The 14450-nt window shown below is 39.0% G+C and overlaps 6 protein-coding genes across 6 annotated transcripts; all 6 read left to right on the top strand.

The window, feature by feature from the left end:
• Positions 1-469: 469 nt before the first annotated feature.
• Positions 470-2080, top strand: LSM04_004865 (uncharacterized protein; the record flags this gene model as incomplete). The annotated part of the gene is made up of 1 exon (XM_067335193.1): positions 470-2080. The coding sequence occupies one exon, from the start codon at positions 470-472 to the stop codon at positions 2078-2080; it is 1611 nt and encodes a 536-aa protein (XP_067195192.1).
• A 911-nt stretch (positions 2081-2991) lies between these two features.
• LSM04_006362 (FCP1 homology domain) lies at positions 2992-4755 on the top strand (the record flags this gene model as incomplete). The annotated part of the gene is made up of 1 exon (XM_067335194.1): positions 2992-4755. The coding sequence occupies one exon, from the start codon at positions 2992-2994 to the stop codon at positions 4753-4755; it is 1764 nt and encodes a 587-aa protein (XP_067195287.1).
• Positions 4756-6911: 2156 nt separating this feature from the next.
• On the top strand, positions 6912-7823 carry LSM04_007168 (uncharacterized protein; the record flags this gene model as incomplete). Its single annotated transcript, XM_067335195.1, has 1 exon — positions 6912-7823. The coding sequence occupies one exon, from the start codon at positions 6912-6914 to the stop codon at positions 7821-7823; it is 912 nt and encodes a 303-aa protein (XP_067195342.1).
• Positions 7824-8166: 343 nt separating this feature from the next.
• On the top strand, positions 8167-10753 carry LSM04_000604 (uncharacterized protein; the record flags this gene model as incomplete). Its single annotated transcript, XM_067335196.1, has 2 exons — positions 8167-10655; positions 10741-10753. 2 exons carry the CDS (start codon positions 8167-8169, stop codon positions 10751-10753), a joined length of 2502 nt encoding a protein of 833 aa, XP_067194946.1.
• A 764-nt stretch (positions 10754-11517) lies between these two features.
• Positions 11518-12135, top strand: LSM04_005775 (Synaptobrevin; the record flags this gene model as incomplete). The annotated part of the gene is made up of 1 exon (XM_067335197.1): positions 11518-12135. One exon carries the CDS (start codon positions 11518-11520, stop codon positions 12133-12135), a length of 618 nt encoding a protein of 205 aa, XP_067195248.1.
• A 545-nt stretch (positions 12136-12680) lies between these two features.
• On the top strand, positions 12681-14012 carry LSM04_006128 (PC-Esterase; the record flags this gene model as incomplete). The annotated part of the gene is made up of 1 exon (XM_067335198.1): positions 12681-14012. The coding sequence occupies one exon, from the start codon at positions 12681-12683 to the stop codon at positions 14010-14012; it is 1332 nt and encodes a 443-aa protein (XP_067195276.1).
• Between the last annotated feature and the right edge of the window lie 438 nt (positions 14013-14450).

Here is a 14450-nt window from a genome sequence, read left to right on the forward strand (position 1 = left end):
TTTTTTCCTTGTTGTCTACTGCTGATTATATATATTATATATCTATAATATTGTTATGGTTATTTCATTTTTTTCTCTTCACAGGCGCCGATGTGGGACTTTTGTCTCGCTTTCTTTTTTGTACTCTTTTTTTTTCTTTTGTTTTGGTCAAAAAGCGAAGGATATTTGCTTTTCGCCCCTCCCCACCTTTCTGCTGCTGAGCGAACTGTGGGATAGAGTTTCATTCTTATATTCCTGTAATTGGAAATCCTCTTAAAAAAAAAAAAATAAGAATGTTGTAGAAGTTTTTTTAAAATAAAAAATGAGACGTGTAAAGTGAGTATTATTCCTTTAAAAATTATTGGATTCTCTGTTTATATTTTTTACTTTTTATTGTTCCTACGTTGATTTATTTGTTTCTTTGTTTTTTCTCCACCCTCATTGCACTTCCTCATTAAATCTTTGAACTTGAAAGAATGGAATTAAAAAAATGAATCATAGCTGCATTAATGGAGTTGTAGGTTTAATATTCTTTATCTTAACTATACACTTTATGGTATATCCAGTCTGTGCCGCCTACTGCATAACACCAATAGAGTCTTTAACAGTTGTTGATAAGTGTTTGCCATTTACACCATCGCATTATATTGCCGTACTGTTTGGACATGACACTATCATTGATTTATGGCATTGTAGTGCTACATGTCATGATCCATGGAACTCACAAGATGAGCTTTCACTTCGATTAGAGATGGAAAGATGGATACGAGCCAATCGTACAGTGGGAATGTTCCCAGAGGCATATCAATTTGTTAAGGATGAACTAATGCGACTCACAAATAATCTTCAAGGCGATTCACAACACCCCCAAAGTTTAACAAATATACGTGCTATATTGGCTAATGATACACTAAAAGATATGCCATGGTTACTTGTATCCAATGAGACCTTAAAAGAGGCACATATTTTTTATCATCGATATGTGAAACAACGACCTATCGTTAGAGTTTTACATCTCACAAAAGATACTGGTACACCAGATATGATTTATGCATACTTACGACGGGTATCAGATTGGTGGATTGAAACTGAAAGACGTGTATTGCAAGATCCACGTGCGGTTGCTCCATTTCTTCCCTGGATTTCTTTAGATCCACTTGTCGGACCACCTCTCTCTTCTACCGATCCTGCAGCGTTAGAGTGGTTGAGTAGACGTAATTGGACTTTTAACTCCAATAAAGGACGTAACTATCCTAAACACCGACAATTTCTTTTGACTCCATCACGTATTCCTCTTCCTACTGCATTGGTTTATTACTATAAAGAAGATTGTGCTGTGTGTGAAGTGTTTGGAGTGGCTTTTGATCTTTTACCACTTTTATATCGTAGAATGTGCGGTTACGGACATCTTTCTATTGTTAGTTGCAGTCCATTAGTTATATTTATTCGATCCGGCGTGGATACTGTTCCACGAAAGGTACCGACACTAATGCTACACGGTTTACAATTACCATTAAGCTCTCAGGTTCCAGCCTATTTTCCTGTCATTTTTGATGTTCTTGCTTTATTAATATTGAATGATTCCTTTGAAGGAGTTGATGTATCACTTGGATATCAACCACAAGTTGTGGAGGTGCTTGTAAAGATCTTATTACGGATGGTAGATTGGGATATTGTGGAACCACGTCGCCTTTCACCTGCGGAGGCAGCTCAATATGAATTAGAAGAAAAAATGGCAGAGAAGGAATGGTCTGAATCCTTTACCAACACTCGCAATATAACTAATATAAACGATACTACATCAACAACAGAGAATAATTCTCATCATGATGATGCTTATGATCATCATCATCATCATAAGAAGAAGATGAGGAATCGTACACGGAGACGTAGAACAGTAGTTACTTTGGAAAGTGAATTACGCCGAGTTGTGAAGTTTCATGTGAATGAATTGTGGGGAAATAATTCTGCTAAGGTGGAAACTCTGGGACCTTTGTCCTCATCAATGACAGAACCGCAGTGGTTTAAGACTATGTGTATTCTACTTACTTTATTCTGGTTTGTACTGATAGTATGGAAACCTGGAAATACCAATTCTTGAAGAGGAGGAGGCGGAGGGTTATAAAAGGAATATGAGTGTGGGAGTACACACGGGAATAATCTTTCAAGGGCACTTTCCTTTTTTTTTTCTGAGAGTTGATAATTTCTTTATTGGTGTACATGCGATGCGGTGAGGCAAAATTGGGTGAATGAGTGTTATTATTTATTTGTTATTGTTGTTCTTATATATATATATATATATATATATGCTGCGTAACCCGTTTCTCTGGTGTTTCCCACAGTTGTTATTTTTCTGAAGGAAAGGGTCCCGTCACTATGTGAAGTCAAATAAGTAAATAAATAACGTCTTACTCCTGTGTCTTGGCTTTTCCTTATTGCCGATGGCTTTTGTTTTTAACAAAAAAAAAAAGAAAAAAAGAAAAGAATGAGATAGAGAAAGAGAAGTTTTTAATGCTTCCGTTCTACCCCGCCCTAATTCTTTTCTCCTATTTGTGCGGAGAGGCCTGGCAATCGCGGGATCCTTAAAAGAAGAAAAAACAATAACCTCGTGGGTGTTCTTATCAAACCTAATTGGCACAAAAAAAAAAAAAAACAATTAAACATATTAATTTCTTCATTACTCCTATACAAGGATTATATAATACGATTGATGAGTAATAATGTATGTGGTTTCGTTTACCAAAAAAAAAAAAAAAAAAACAACACACTATTCCTCTTCTCTTTCTTTCTTTTTTTTTTACTTTTATAGGAAGAAAGGGCACGACCTCATCCAGGTTCATATTTCCACCTCCCCCTCTTCTACACCCTTTTTTTTTTCTTTACTTTCTCCTTTCTCCCTCTTCCTTACTTCTTACTCCCCGCCAACTTTCTCACGTCTGGCCTCTTCTCTTCCATCTCCAGTCTTCAGTCTAACATCTTCAATCTTACTAAACAAGGACTGCGTGAGTGGAAATGGCCGCCGCACACCCAAAGATCCGCACGGAGCGGTTCGAAGTGGATCAGTACGTGCGGGTGGAACTCTCAGGCGGGCGGGCGGAGATCGGCGTTGTTGTGTCCATCGACGAACCCGGCGAGCGGGCGGTTATTGCGACCCGAAACGGGTACAACATTACAGTGCATCTAAGTAGTGTGCGGCGGGCATTTCTGCTGGTGCTCGACCTCAACGGTGTTCTCGTCGCACGTGGGCGGGGGACTTTTGTGGATCGCCCCGGTGTGGAGGAGTTTGTGCGGTTTGTGATGAATAACTTTGTGGTGGCGGTCTGGACAAGTGGACTGGAGCGCACCTCCATTCCAATCATTGAAAAGATATTTGATAACTATCAAGATAGACTGCTCTTTAAGTTCTACCGCAGCGAGTGTACGGAGCGGCCAACACCAGAGAGTTCGTATCGCACTATAAAGAACTTGCAGCGTATCTTTGACGCCTACCCGAAGAGTTTTCATGTTGTGAACACAATCATTGTGGATGATTCACCAGACAAATGCTCTCACCCAGATATCGCCCTTTGCCCCGTGCCATTTAACGACCCAAAGAAACAGGTCGACGATAATGGACTCGCAATGGCGATGGAAGTATTAAAGGAGGTGCTGCGCGTTGAGTCACACGCACCGCTGATTCGCGCGAGTGAAGAGCGGCTGGCAGCGCTTGCCGCAAAGGAAGAAGAGGAACGCAGAGAACGAGAGGTGGAGCAACAGCAACAACGGCAAGAAGAATACCCTGTTAGTCACATCGAGAATAATAATAATAATAATAATAATAATAATAATAATAATAATAATAATAATAATAATAATAATAATAATAATAATAATAATAATAATAATAATAATAATAATAATAATAATAATAATAATCCTACCGGGTTGTCCATTAGTATGAAGGAGTTTTCAATGTACCGGAGTACGATGAAACAGGAAGAGACACCCGATGCATCTGTAGGGAAGATGCGCTTATGCTGTGATTATCTCTGTGGTAGATGTACATGTGAACATTGTCAATTAAGTCATGACGCCGATGATGGGAAACGTCCGTGTTCGAAAAAGAATTTCTCTCGTCGTGGTCACGCCCAGCGTTGGAGCGATCAATCAGTTCATGAAGTAGTAGCAGCCGTAGATACAACAACAACAACTATAACCACGCAAGCATATCCAAAGGGACTCAGCAATCCAGTTTTGTTTGGCGTGTCAGATATAGTTTCATTTTTTTCCACAAACCCTGATCAACAGAAACAACACCAACATCGACAATATCAAGAAAATAGTGGTGGATACAATGCCCCAAAACAAGAAGAACCAAACATTACACAACACCAACAGAACCGGAAGCATAATCAAAAACAAGGGAAACCCAAAGAAAAATATAAGCAGGATAGACGACAAAAAGATGTAAAAGATAGTGACAGTCAGTGGGAAGGAAGGAATCTTTCTCATGGAAAGGGTAGCGATCGTGAATCTAAAGGTGCAGTCCAACCCTCGTGCTTTGACCATTTGTCATTATTGCAAAACGCCCCCAAAACCACCAAAACCACAGCAAGTACGAATACAAATACGAATACGAGTTCTTCTGTCTCAGGGTCAACGACCATGCGATTTACGGGAGATAATCGTGATGGTGGTGCACTTCTTCGCAATCTTCAGGCCAGTCTGCTGGGTGTAGCGAATACATCTGGGGGAAGCGCTAGTGGTGAGTCTAATAAAAGGAAAAATAGACGGTAGTAGATTCTTCTTCTTCTTCTTCTTCTTCTTCTTATTATTATTATTATTATTATTATTATTATTATTATTATTATTTATTTATTTATTTATTATTACCTCCATTACAAGGGGTAGACACGCAATGCATTTCAGATCTCCTTTTCTCTGGACTTTATTCGTCGTCTTTTTCTTTTTCTAAATCCCCCCTCAAAAAAGAAAAAAACTGATGATGGCATTAGGTTCAATACGGAAACATGAACAATAGCGCTTTGAGTCACTTTTTTTCTTTCTGGAGGTGTTGTACAAAATCAGCCAAAGAGCACAAAGACTTTCTTCTGTTGAGGTTCTCTTGTGTTATGCCCTTTTTTTCTTACCTTTTGTTCATTTTTCTTGTTTTGAAATGAAGTGAGGGAAAATGATATATATATATATATATATATATATATATATCTAAAGCCAGACTGCTTTTCCGCTTAAGTTTCACCTATTTGATTCGTGTATATGTATTTGTGTGTGTCTGTGCGTTTCATTCCTATTGCCTTGCAGTCAGTTCTCCACGAGATCTGACTATTTTGACTGTTTTACTCTGTTTTTTTTTCTTTCCTTCTTTCATGCTTCTGTTTACCTTTTCTTCGTATGTGAGTGAGAGAGAAAAAGAAAAAAAGAGAAAGGACACCCGAAAAAGTTAAAATTTTTTTTTTGTGATTTGACGGAAGAGATACGTTTGGGTCTATATTCCGCATCTGAAGTGTTCAGGGTGAAAGGGAGGTAATGTGGAAGGGGGTTGATAAATGAAAGTAAAGATGATTATGATGATGATCATACAGGTATACTTTTTTACTTCCCCAGAATTTCCTCAGTACTCCCTTTTCTCTTTTTTTTGATTTGCGTTCTCACTAGCTCACTCGCCCATCCATACTTATGCTCTTTTTTTTCTTTGACTTTGTTTTTTTTCTTTCCTTTGTGGACCCTTGCATTTTGTGCATTACAAGGGGTACCCAACGATCTGCTTGTTTTTCTTCCTTTTAACCCCTTTCCATTGTTGCTCAATTGCTTTTGTTTTTCTTTTTGCAGCAACTGTATTCCAATACAGCGACGATTTTAGTGGAGGAGAGGGTGCTGTATGCTTGTTTATTATTATATATATATATATATATATATATGGATATGTTAGTGTAAGCGTTAGAAGTGGTACCCCCCGTGCCACTTTCCTGTTACAAGAACTATTTGTGGTTGTGTTGTTGAAAATTTGATGGATATGAGGAGGAGAAAGGGGTAAGTGTGGGGATAGTAAAAAAAGAATAAGAAAGAGAGAAAAAAGGATTAACAAAAAAAAAAATAAACGAAATAATAATGGTACAATTGCAGAAAGAAGACACTTTCAAAATCAGATAAAGGAGATTCTGGTAGTAATGATAATACTGCGTAAGAAAGGAATCGCAGAACCGAGGAGTAAAAGAAAAAAAAGAAAATGCGTGCACGGAGATGCGTCCAAGTAAGTAAACCAGGGATAAGGGCCGTCGATTCGGGGGAATGTGTTTGGGAAAGTTAAATCATTAAGAGAAAAATGAAAAGGTGGGTAATATGGAAGAAAAAGAAAAAGAAAAGAATAACAATATGGACTAAAACATATATATATATATATATATATATATATATATATGAAAGAGTATATGAAAAGGGGAGAAAAGAGTGTGGGGTCTCGAGGGAGGTGTAAACGCAAATAAGAAAGAAAAAACAATAGAAACCAAGATGAGGAATTAAGGACCTTTTTATTTTCTGTGACAGAACTGTCTATATATCCTTATTCCTTATTGATTTTTTATTTTTTTTTCTTTTGTAACCTCATCTCTTTTCTTCGCTTTTCCTTACTCTTTTTGGTCTTGAAATGTGTTCGATGTCGATTGTGCAGAAAACAGGAATTGGTAATAGAGGTAATGTACGTTTTCTGGAGTGGGTGAATGAATGAAAAAAAAAAGTAAAAGCGTTCTTTTTTCTTTTCTTTTTTCTTTTAATTTTCCAGCCTGTAGTTTTTTTTCATTACAGAATCCCAATATCATTGTCATACAAAAGACAAAAAAATTAGGTAAATACAATTTTTCAAAAAAAAAAAACAGTAAATAAAGAGGAGAGAATAGAACGAAAAACAAACGTAAATAAAGGAAATCTTATTTTACATGTGGCCAAACAGTTTCTTTTTGTGTCTTTTGCTTCTTCTTGCGTACGCATTCGTAGCGGGTGCAGTGCTCGTGCCGTTCCCGCCTAGCTTTTACGTTACTATTGGCACAACCATTCCATTTCCTTCATCTACACCGGTGGCACAGAGTGGGTCTATTTATGTCTCTAATCGAACAAAGCAATTACGCATTGATAATTTTTTTCTTGGAAGCCAATATTCATTCATCGCAGATGGTATTCAGCGGCGCGGGTATGTAATAGAAAACCACGCCCCAGGAAGTTTTGGCGAGCAGAATGAGGGGAAACGCAGTTTTTGCCGTACTTTTAAAATGGCTGGGGATGTTTCTACGTTTGGGGTACCAGATGAGTTTGTAAGGCATGCAGAGGTGAACCTTGTACGGGGGGTGGAGGTGGTGGGATACACCGGCTATGATCGTGATAGTACAGGGCCACTGCAGCAGGTGGATTACTACGTCCGCAATGTCACTTTCCGACTACCAGGAAATGTGAAGGGGACATCAAAAGAAGTTGTATTTACTATTCCCTGGCGAGTGCAGACACGGCGGCAGCAAAATGCGCTTAAAGAGTTAACAGACAGTCCCGTTACGGTGCCAAACTGGCGTTACTTTGGAGGACCTTTCTTTGATGAAGTAGTTATGCCAGATAAACCATTTACAACTGAATTACAACGCCTGATGGGGGATACAACAGTTACGGTTGATTTTTATAATTTCGTCCCTATTACGCCGGATCCTTCAGTATTTTCAGTACCATCTGATTGTGAGGAAGCTGCTGCAGAGCCTACAACAAGTAATATGGATATCACTCTGGCACAGCGGCTTCTGGTAGATTTAAGTTTTTACACAACGGCAGGACGCCAGGTACTTGAGGAAAAATCACAAGCTTCATGAAGAGTCAATTGTTTTTATTTTTTGTTTTGAAGCACAAAGTGAATTTTTTTTTTTTCATGTAAGCCTTTTGTTTTTATTCAGATATGACTCATTGTATTATTTTTTTTTTATGTGGGAGTGGGTGGGGTGGGGGGCAGCACGAAGAGGGGGAGACTATGAAGATCCATTATTTGTAAAACTTAACATGAAAGACTCTCTGGTTGTTTTTTCTGTTTTATGTTTTATCTTGTGGATGCAGCGTTAGCAAAAGGAAGCAAGACAAATTAAATAACGAAAAATCAAAGAAACAAGAAAGGTGACATATAGTAAAGAACTATCTTAATTTTTACTGCATTAGAGTGTGATGCCACTCTACAATATCATTGCAAAAAAATTAAAACCCACGGAGCACATCGTTCAAAAAGTTGATGATGGGAAAGCAATGCGTTCTGTTCTTCCATTTCTCTCTATAAAATTGGGGATTCCTTCAATGAAGAATTATGTGGCATTTTCTTGCGACGAAAACAGGCGACCGGTTGCCCGACTAGACATGGATACTCCCTTGGAAGAGCAGGGTATGTTGCCCTTTTCATATATCTATGTTGCCCCAATTGACGCCACACCAAAGGATGCAAACGGTGAAGAGCTTCCACTAGTATCGGATCTAAAACAGGCAAGCAGGGAAATTGAGGAGGAAGACATTCCACCTCCTCCGACTTCTCCTCTGCCTGACGACAGTAACACAGGCGAAGCCATTGAACAAGAAGCCCGCAAACTAGCAGAAGAGGAAGCCGGAAGGAGAAGCGAAGAGACCAGCAGAAGGGCTGAAGATGAGGCCAGACGTAATATCGAAGAGGAGATCACGAGGCATTCTAATGGCCACAGGGAAAGAATGCCTTCAGATTTTCTGTCATCTAGTGCGACTTCCAGAGACAGAGTAGTTAGTTTCCTTACTCAAGGGAATACTTATGTTGTACAAGAAAACGGAAATGGTCGATTCGGTACTCCCAATTCAACGGACACTAATCATCATGTGCATCTTAATTTGGTCCCGGATGTTATTGGTGTGGCAGCGGGACAGGAGCGAAGTCTTGATGTGGAACAACACACTCCAGGAGAAGTGGCTCATCGATTGGCTGCTGTTGCGGAGGATCGGCCATTACACTATCAATTGCTATTGCAACTTGCAAATTTTTTGCTTTGTCACCGTCCAAATAGGCCACAATTATTTTTATGGTCACACCTACAAGGGAAGTTGGGTATTAACCATTCTCCTACATTTATTGAGAGGAATGAGATCTGTCGACATCCTTCTAGTCCTGCCCCTACTTTCGCCCCAGTTGGTGATACCACTGAGGAGCGTCTTTCATCAATGGTTCAAGCTGGTCCTGCGAAGGGAGTCCTACGTCAGTGTGCAAAGGTTCTTCTAGAAAATAAACCTGATAATCCGGTGCTTTTCATGTGGGCAAAACTTGAGGCTAAAGTAACCAAGGAGTCAATTGGGATAATCCCATCGGGCTCGATGCTCTCCTTCTCACCAGATGATCCCACTAAAGTGGCATTACTACGAGAAGTAGCGCGCAGCAGTCCTCTTTATAACCCTTTGCGTAGTATCGTGGATCTCATGTTTGATAAGAAACCGGATGCACCAGAATTATGGATGCTGGATCACCTCATCAATAGACCGAAAACTGCCGGAACAACATCAGGACGTTCTTCTGTTGCCCCGTTTCGACCTTTGAGTGAATTAACAGTTGATGAAAGTCGTATATCAGATGATGATGAGAGTGATGCCGACGGAGAAGTATCACAACTCATGTCGGCAATTAAAATACAGCAGAGAGAGCATTCTGCTCCTTTCTTAGGAGGAGAGAACAAAATAAAACCCCGAACAAAAGATATATCAATACAGACGGACCTGACATTTGAAATGAAGGAGGTATTGAAATCATCTCCTGTAGCAAATGCGTCACCTAAAAAGAGTGCATCGCCACTCTGGAATACGCCATTTCTACAAGAACGCTCACCACGAGAACTATTACAATTACCGCATACCAGTGCAGTCTTACTTAATCGTTCTCGTTATCAGCGTGACACCGCTATATCTGATTCACAGTCCTCTTTTTTGTCTCCTCTTCAGTATGAGAAGTACAAAAACTTTTCTGATTCATTACGTTACACTGGTGACAAATGTCCCTCAAGCCAGAGACGCCACTCCTACAGCTATGATCGCTCCCCTGTGTTTAGAGAAGAAATCAACTCAGAAGACAGAGCGTATAGTCAAGAAGGATCTGGTAGAATTGGTGTATTGCATGGTGAACTTGGACCAATGCCACCATGTGAAGGCCCTCCATCACCTCTATTAGCAACAACAACAGCAGCAGCAACTTCTGCCCCTCTTAGTGGACCACCAGATCTGCAATACGCAGCCCGAAGGAGAGAGATTGAACGAGCAGAAACACTCTATGAGTACAATTGGCTTTTACAACGTGAAACATTGCGTAATGAACAGCTACAGAAGGAAGTTGAACTTCTTAGACAGGAAAAAGAGTTCCGCGAGCGGATGGCGCAACGGGACTCTTCTTTAGAAGCAACGTTAGCTGCAGAAGCTGCTGCGCGAGCTCAAGCTGAGGCGGAGGCTCGCCTAGCAGCACTTAATCATCAGGGTCTGTCTCGTACAGAGGAAGGAATGGGATTAGTACAACCGCCCACAGAGTTGGATGTCATCCGCAAGCGATTGGAACTACTATACATGGAAGAGGCTCGACTTCGTCATTTGGCACTAGCAACAGAGAACTCTATAGGACAGGGAACGGGTGATAATCGTGTGCATGATTTACACAATCCCTTCTAGTTACGATAGTCCTACAGTTGGAAGAACGGGTGAACGGGTACACATTCCACCCCAATTCACACCTGTTCTAAAAGTGTCGCAGAGTCGTCACCAATAATGTACGGCCTGCCCATAAAAGTTGAAACAAATTGAGCAAACGAAAAAAAAAAAAACGAAACATTTCCTTTCTTTAAATTTTACACCTGTATTCGGGTTCTTTCAACCCGTGTTGTGATATCTTTGTTTTGAACCAGAATTTCGGTAATCAAAACAAAACGAAAACAGACCACCATATTCTACCCCTCTTTTATTATTATTATTATTATTATTATTATTATTATTATTATTATTATTATTATTATTATTATTATTAGTAGTAGTAGTAGTAGTAGTAGTATTAGTGTTATTATTATTTTCAACCTCCGTACTTTCATTGCGAGAAGGAAAGGTGCCAAATGCATCACGATTCATAGGATTACTTTGGTATTACTACCTTCGCTGTCTTAAGGGAGAAGAAAAAAAATAAACAATCTTTTTTTTTTTACTTTTCTGACTCTCTATTATCTCACCTTGTGTTCTGTGTATATGTGTCGGTCTCTGTGTGAATAGCATGGTGCTTTTGTGATATACAGGGGAACCGTTTTCTTTTCTTTTTCGTTTTTATTTTTGACTCACCCATCTAGCACTATTGTAACTAGTGAAGAACGCAAAGTTGCTGAAAATCATACAAACGCCCGAGTGAAAACAAAAGGGATTTTTTTTTCTCTTTTTAAAAGAAACGAAAAAAGAGAGAGATTTAGAAGAATCCCACCCCACATCCATATCCATATCCACACTCATAAACACACACACGCAAAAAAAAAAAAAAAAAACGCTCTCACCATGAAGCTCTACGCTTTAATGATTGTGAAGCCGTTTCCCGTAGGCGTAGATAAAGAGCCCGTTATATGCTCTGAAGCAATTGATGTCAGCTCGTTTGGCTTTTTCCAGCGCAACTCCGCCAGGGAGTTTATAGTCTTTCTCTCACGTACAGTGGCAAAACGAGTTTCAAATGGAAGTAAGACCCAAATAACTGAGAATGGTAATGTTGTATTTGCTCATTCAACGCTGGACGGACTTGTTGCTATGGCTATTGGTGATATTGAGTACAATGCTCGTGTGGCCTTCACCTTACTTGGGGAACTCATACAACAGTTTCAAACTACATTCCGCGGAAAGTATGATATCATTGATGGTAAAGAAGATAATTTTTTGAACTGGCCATACCTTGACGAAACCCTAATAAAATACCAAAAACCAGAAGAACAGGATAAGATTCTTAAAATAAAGCGGGATATAGAAGACACCAAAGTAATCATGTACAATGCTATTGATCAGATTATTGAGCGTGGACAAAAGATTGATGACCTTGTCGCTAAAAGTGAGGATCTTGGAATGGCGAGTAAAACATTCTACAAGCAAGCCAAACAAACTAACTCAGGTTGTTGCTCAATTATGTAAGATTAGTTTGCAGGGAGCAACAAAATAGTGTGTAAAATTGTTGTGGTATGTGGTATCTGTGTTATTGCCATATTCGCTATCAAGTGTTTTGAAAGGCACAAAAAAAAAAAAAAAGGAATGGGTAAAAAGAAAAAGGAAAGAAAGATGAGGTAAGCTGAAGTTATTGCTGCCATTTTGGTTTTACATGTGTGCGCACAAATTACAGACAGACAGACAGACAGACAGACAAAAACATGATATCATCGTTGCGCTATATTAAATCCTGTTCTTTTTACCATGATGTCCGGCATGGAGCTCTCTTAGAAGTCACTTTTGCTTTTCTTTTGGTCTCCAAGAGAGTAACATTTCTAAAGATTCAGTGAATTTGCCTCGCGAAAAGGCTTGAATTTTTTATTTTCTTTATTCCTTGTTATATGTATATATTTCGGTTACTCTGTTATGTTTTTGCACATGTAAGTGTGTCTCTTTATATATTTTTTTCTTTCTCCTCATTCTTGTATTATTTTAGAGCGGTCCTTTTTTCTTTTTTTTTTTAGTATGTTGCAATGCCTCCATTGGGAAAGGCGGGACGGTCTCGAAGACGTCGTGTGACTCTTTGTCTTGCTGCTAGTATCATAATAGTTCTCCTGCCCTTACTATGGATAGGGAGTGGAAAGATAGATGATGAGATTGGCGTAGAAATTCCCCCAAAACGTCATTTTCCTGACAAAATTGTACAAGATAAAGAATCTACATTGTACGAACCCTTAAGACAGGAGGAAATTGATGGTATAATACCTGGGAATATTACATCATTTATCTCTCCAAATGGTCCTCATGAGGGACAGGAGTTACCTCACTTTAACTACACCAATGGACCCCATAGATATCGTAATCCATATAATCCCATGTATCGTACCTCACGTCCTTGTGATGGACTTTTGTATACGAAAGGAAAATGGGTTTATAACAGCAGTAAAAAACCCCAATATGCATCACGTGGAACTGTATTAGGATGTTGTGAGCGTGGTTTTAGAAAAGAATTCGGCCCTGATGCTGTGCGAAAAGAAACACAGTATGAATGGGAACCCGATAAGTGTGAATTAGTTCCATGGGATGAGGAACTTTTCTGTCGTTCTCTCCGTGGGCGTAGCATTATGATGGTTGGAGATAGTCTCAATGATCATTGGCATGCATCACTGTATTATCTTCTCGGTGGAGTGGGCGATATTTATGCACGTGAGGGAACTTCACGTTTTCGCCATCGCTGTCGTGGACATGCTATATGTAAAAGATATTATCCAAATCGTATTAAAGATCCTGTCAAAATTTTTTTTCTCACTAATCAATTTCTTGAAACGAACTATCATTCGTTCCGAAACTTTCTATGGTGGAAAGATATTCATCGTTATCCTATTCTTATTTTGAACTCTGGATCTTGGATGGTTCGACCAGAAAATGAGAGACGAAAAATAACAGATGCCGATTACTATAATTACATGCGACGAGCCGCAAGTATTGTTAGACGTCTTTATAAGGGAACTGTTATTTGGCGAACAACTTTTCGTGGTCATCCTTTTTGCTGGAAATACACCAAACCTCTCACAAATCCACTGACATTAAATGACTATAAGGAGGGAATCTACGATCGGTATAGATGGTACGCCATACCCGCAAGAAATGCGTATACAACCGCATTATGGAAAGACATGGGGGCACACATTTTGGATGTGGCGCCCATGACCGATTTAATGCCATTAGGACACATGGGAAAGTATCATCCAAAGTATGAATCAATGAATGCCACGGATTGTTTACATTATTGCTCTCCAGGGGCTGTTTATGATCAGTGGAGTGTATTGCTAATGAATTTACTCATAGGAAATATTGTGGACTGAGAAGAGAAAGAGAGTAAGAGAGAGAGTACCTGTCAAGAGACAGTTTGAAAATTCACAACGTTCCACTCTTGGGTAAATATTGGGATTTCTACCTCTGTAAGTTGTAAAGAGAGAAAAAAAAAGAGAAAAAAGAAAAGAAGAAGCGGTCATGGGAATGATTCTTGAAATGATAATTCCATTACCTCTTTACCATTTACCGATCTATTTCCTCTTTTATTATTGTTATTATGATTTCGTTTTTTCTTTTTTTTTTTTGCTTTTTTTTTGGTCCTTCTTGTGCATTGGAAAGATTGAGGTGGTATTAACGGAATATATATATATATATATATATATCCATTCAATCAATCACTTTTACACATAAACTGTAAGAAGGAGCCAGTAAAAAAAAAAAAAAAAGAGAAGGGTCAAGAGGAGGTAGATAGACGAAAAAAAAAAACT

The sequence above is a fragment of the Trypanosoma melophagium genome (assembly GCF_022059095.1).
Source record: "Trypanosoma melophagium isolate St. Kilda chromosome Unknown ctg1segment0, whole genome shotgun sequence".
In the NCBI taxonomy this organism is placed as follows: Eukaryota; Euglenozoa; class Kinetoplastea; order Trypanosomatida; family Trypanosomatidae; genus Trypanosoma; species Trypanosoma melophagium.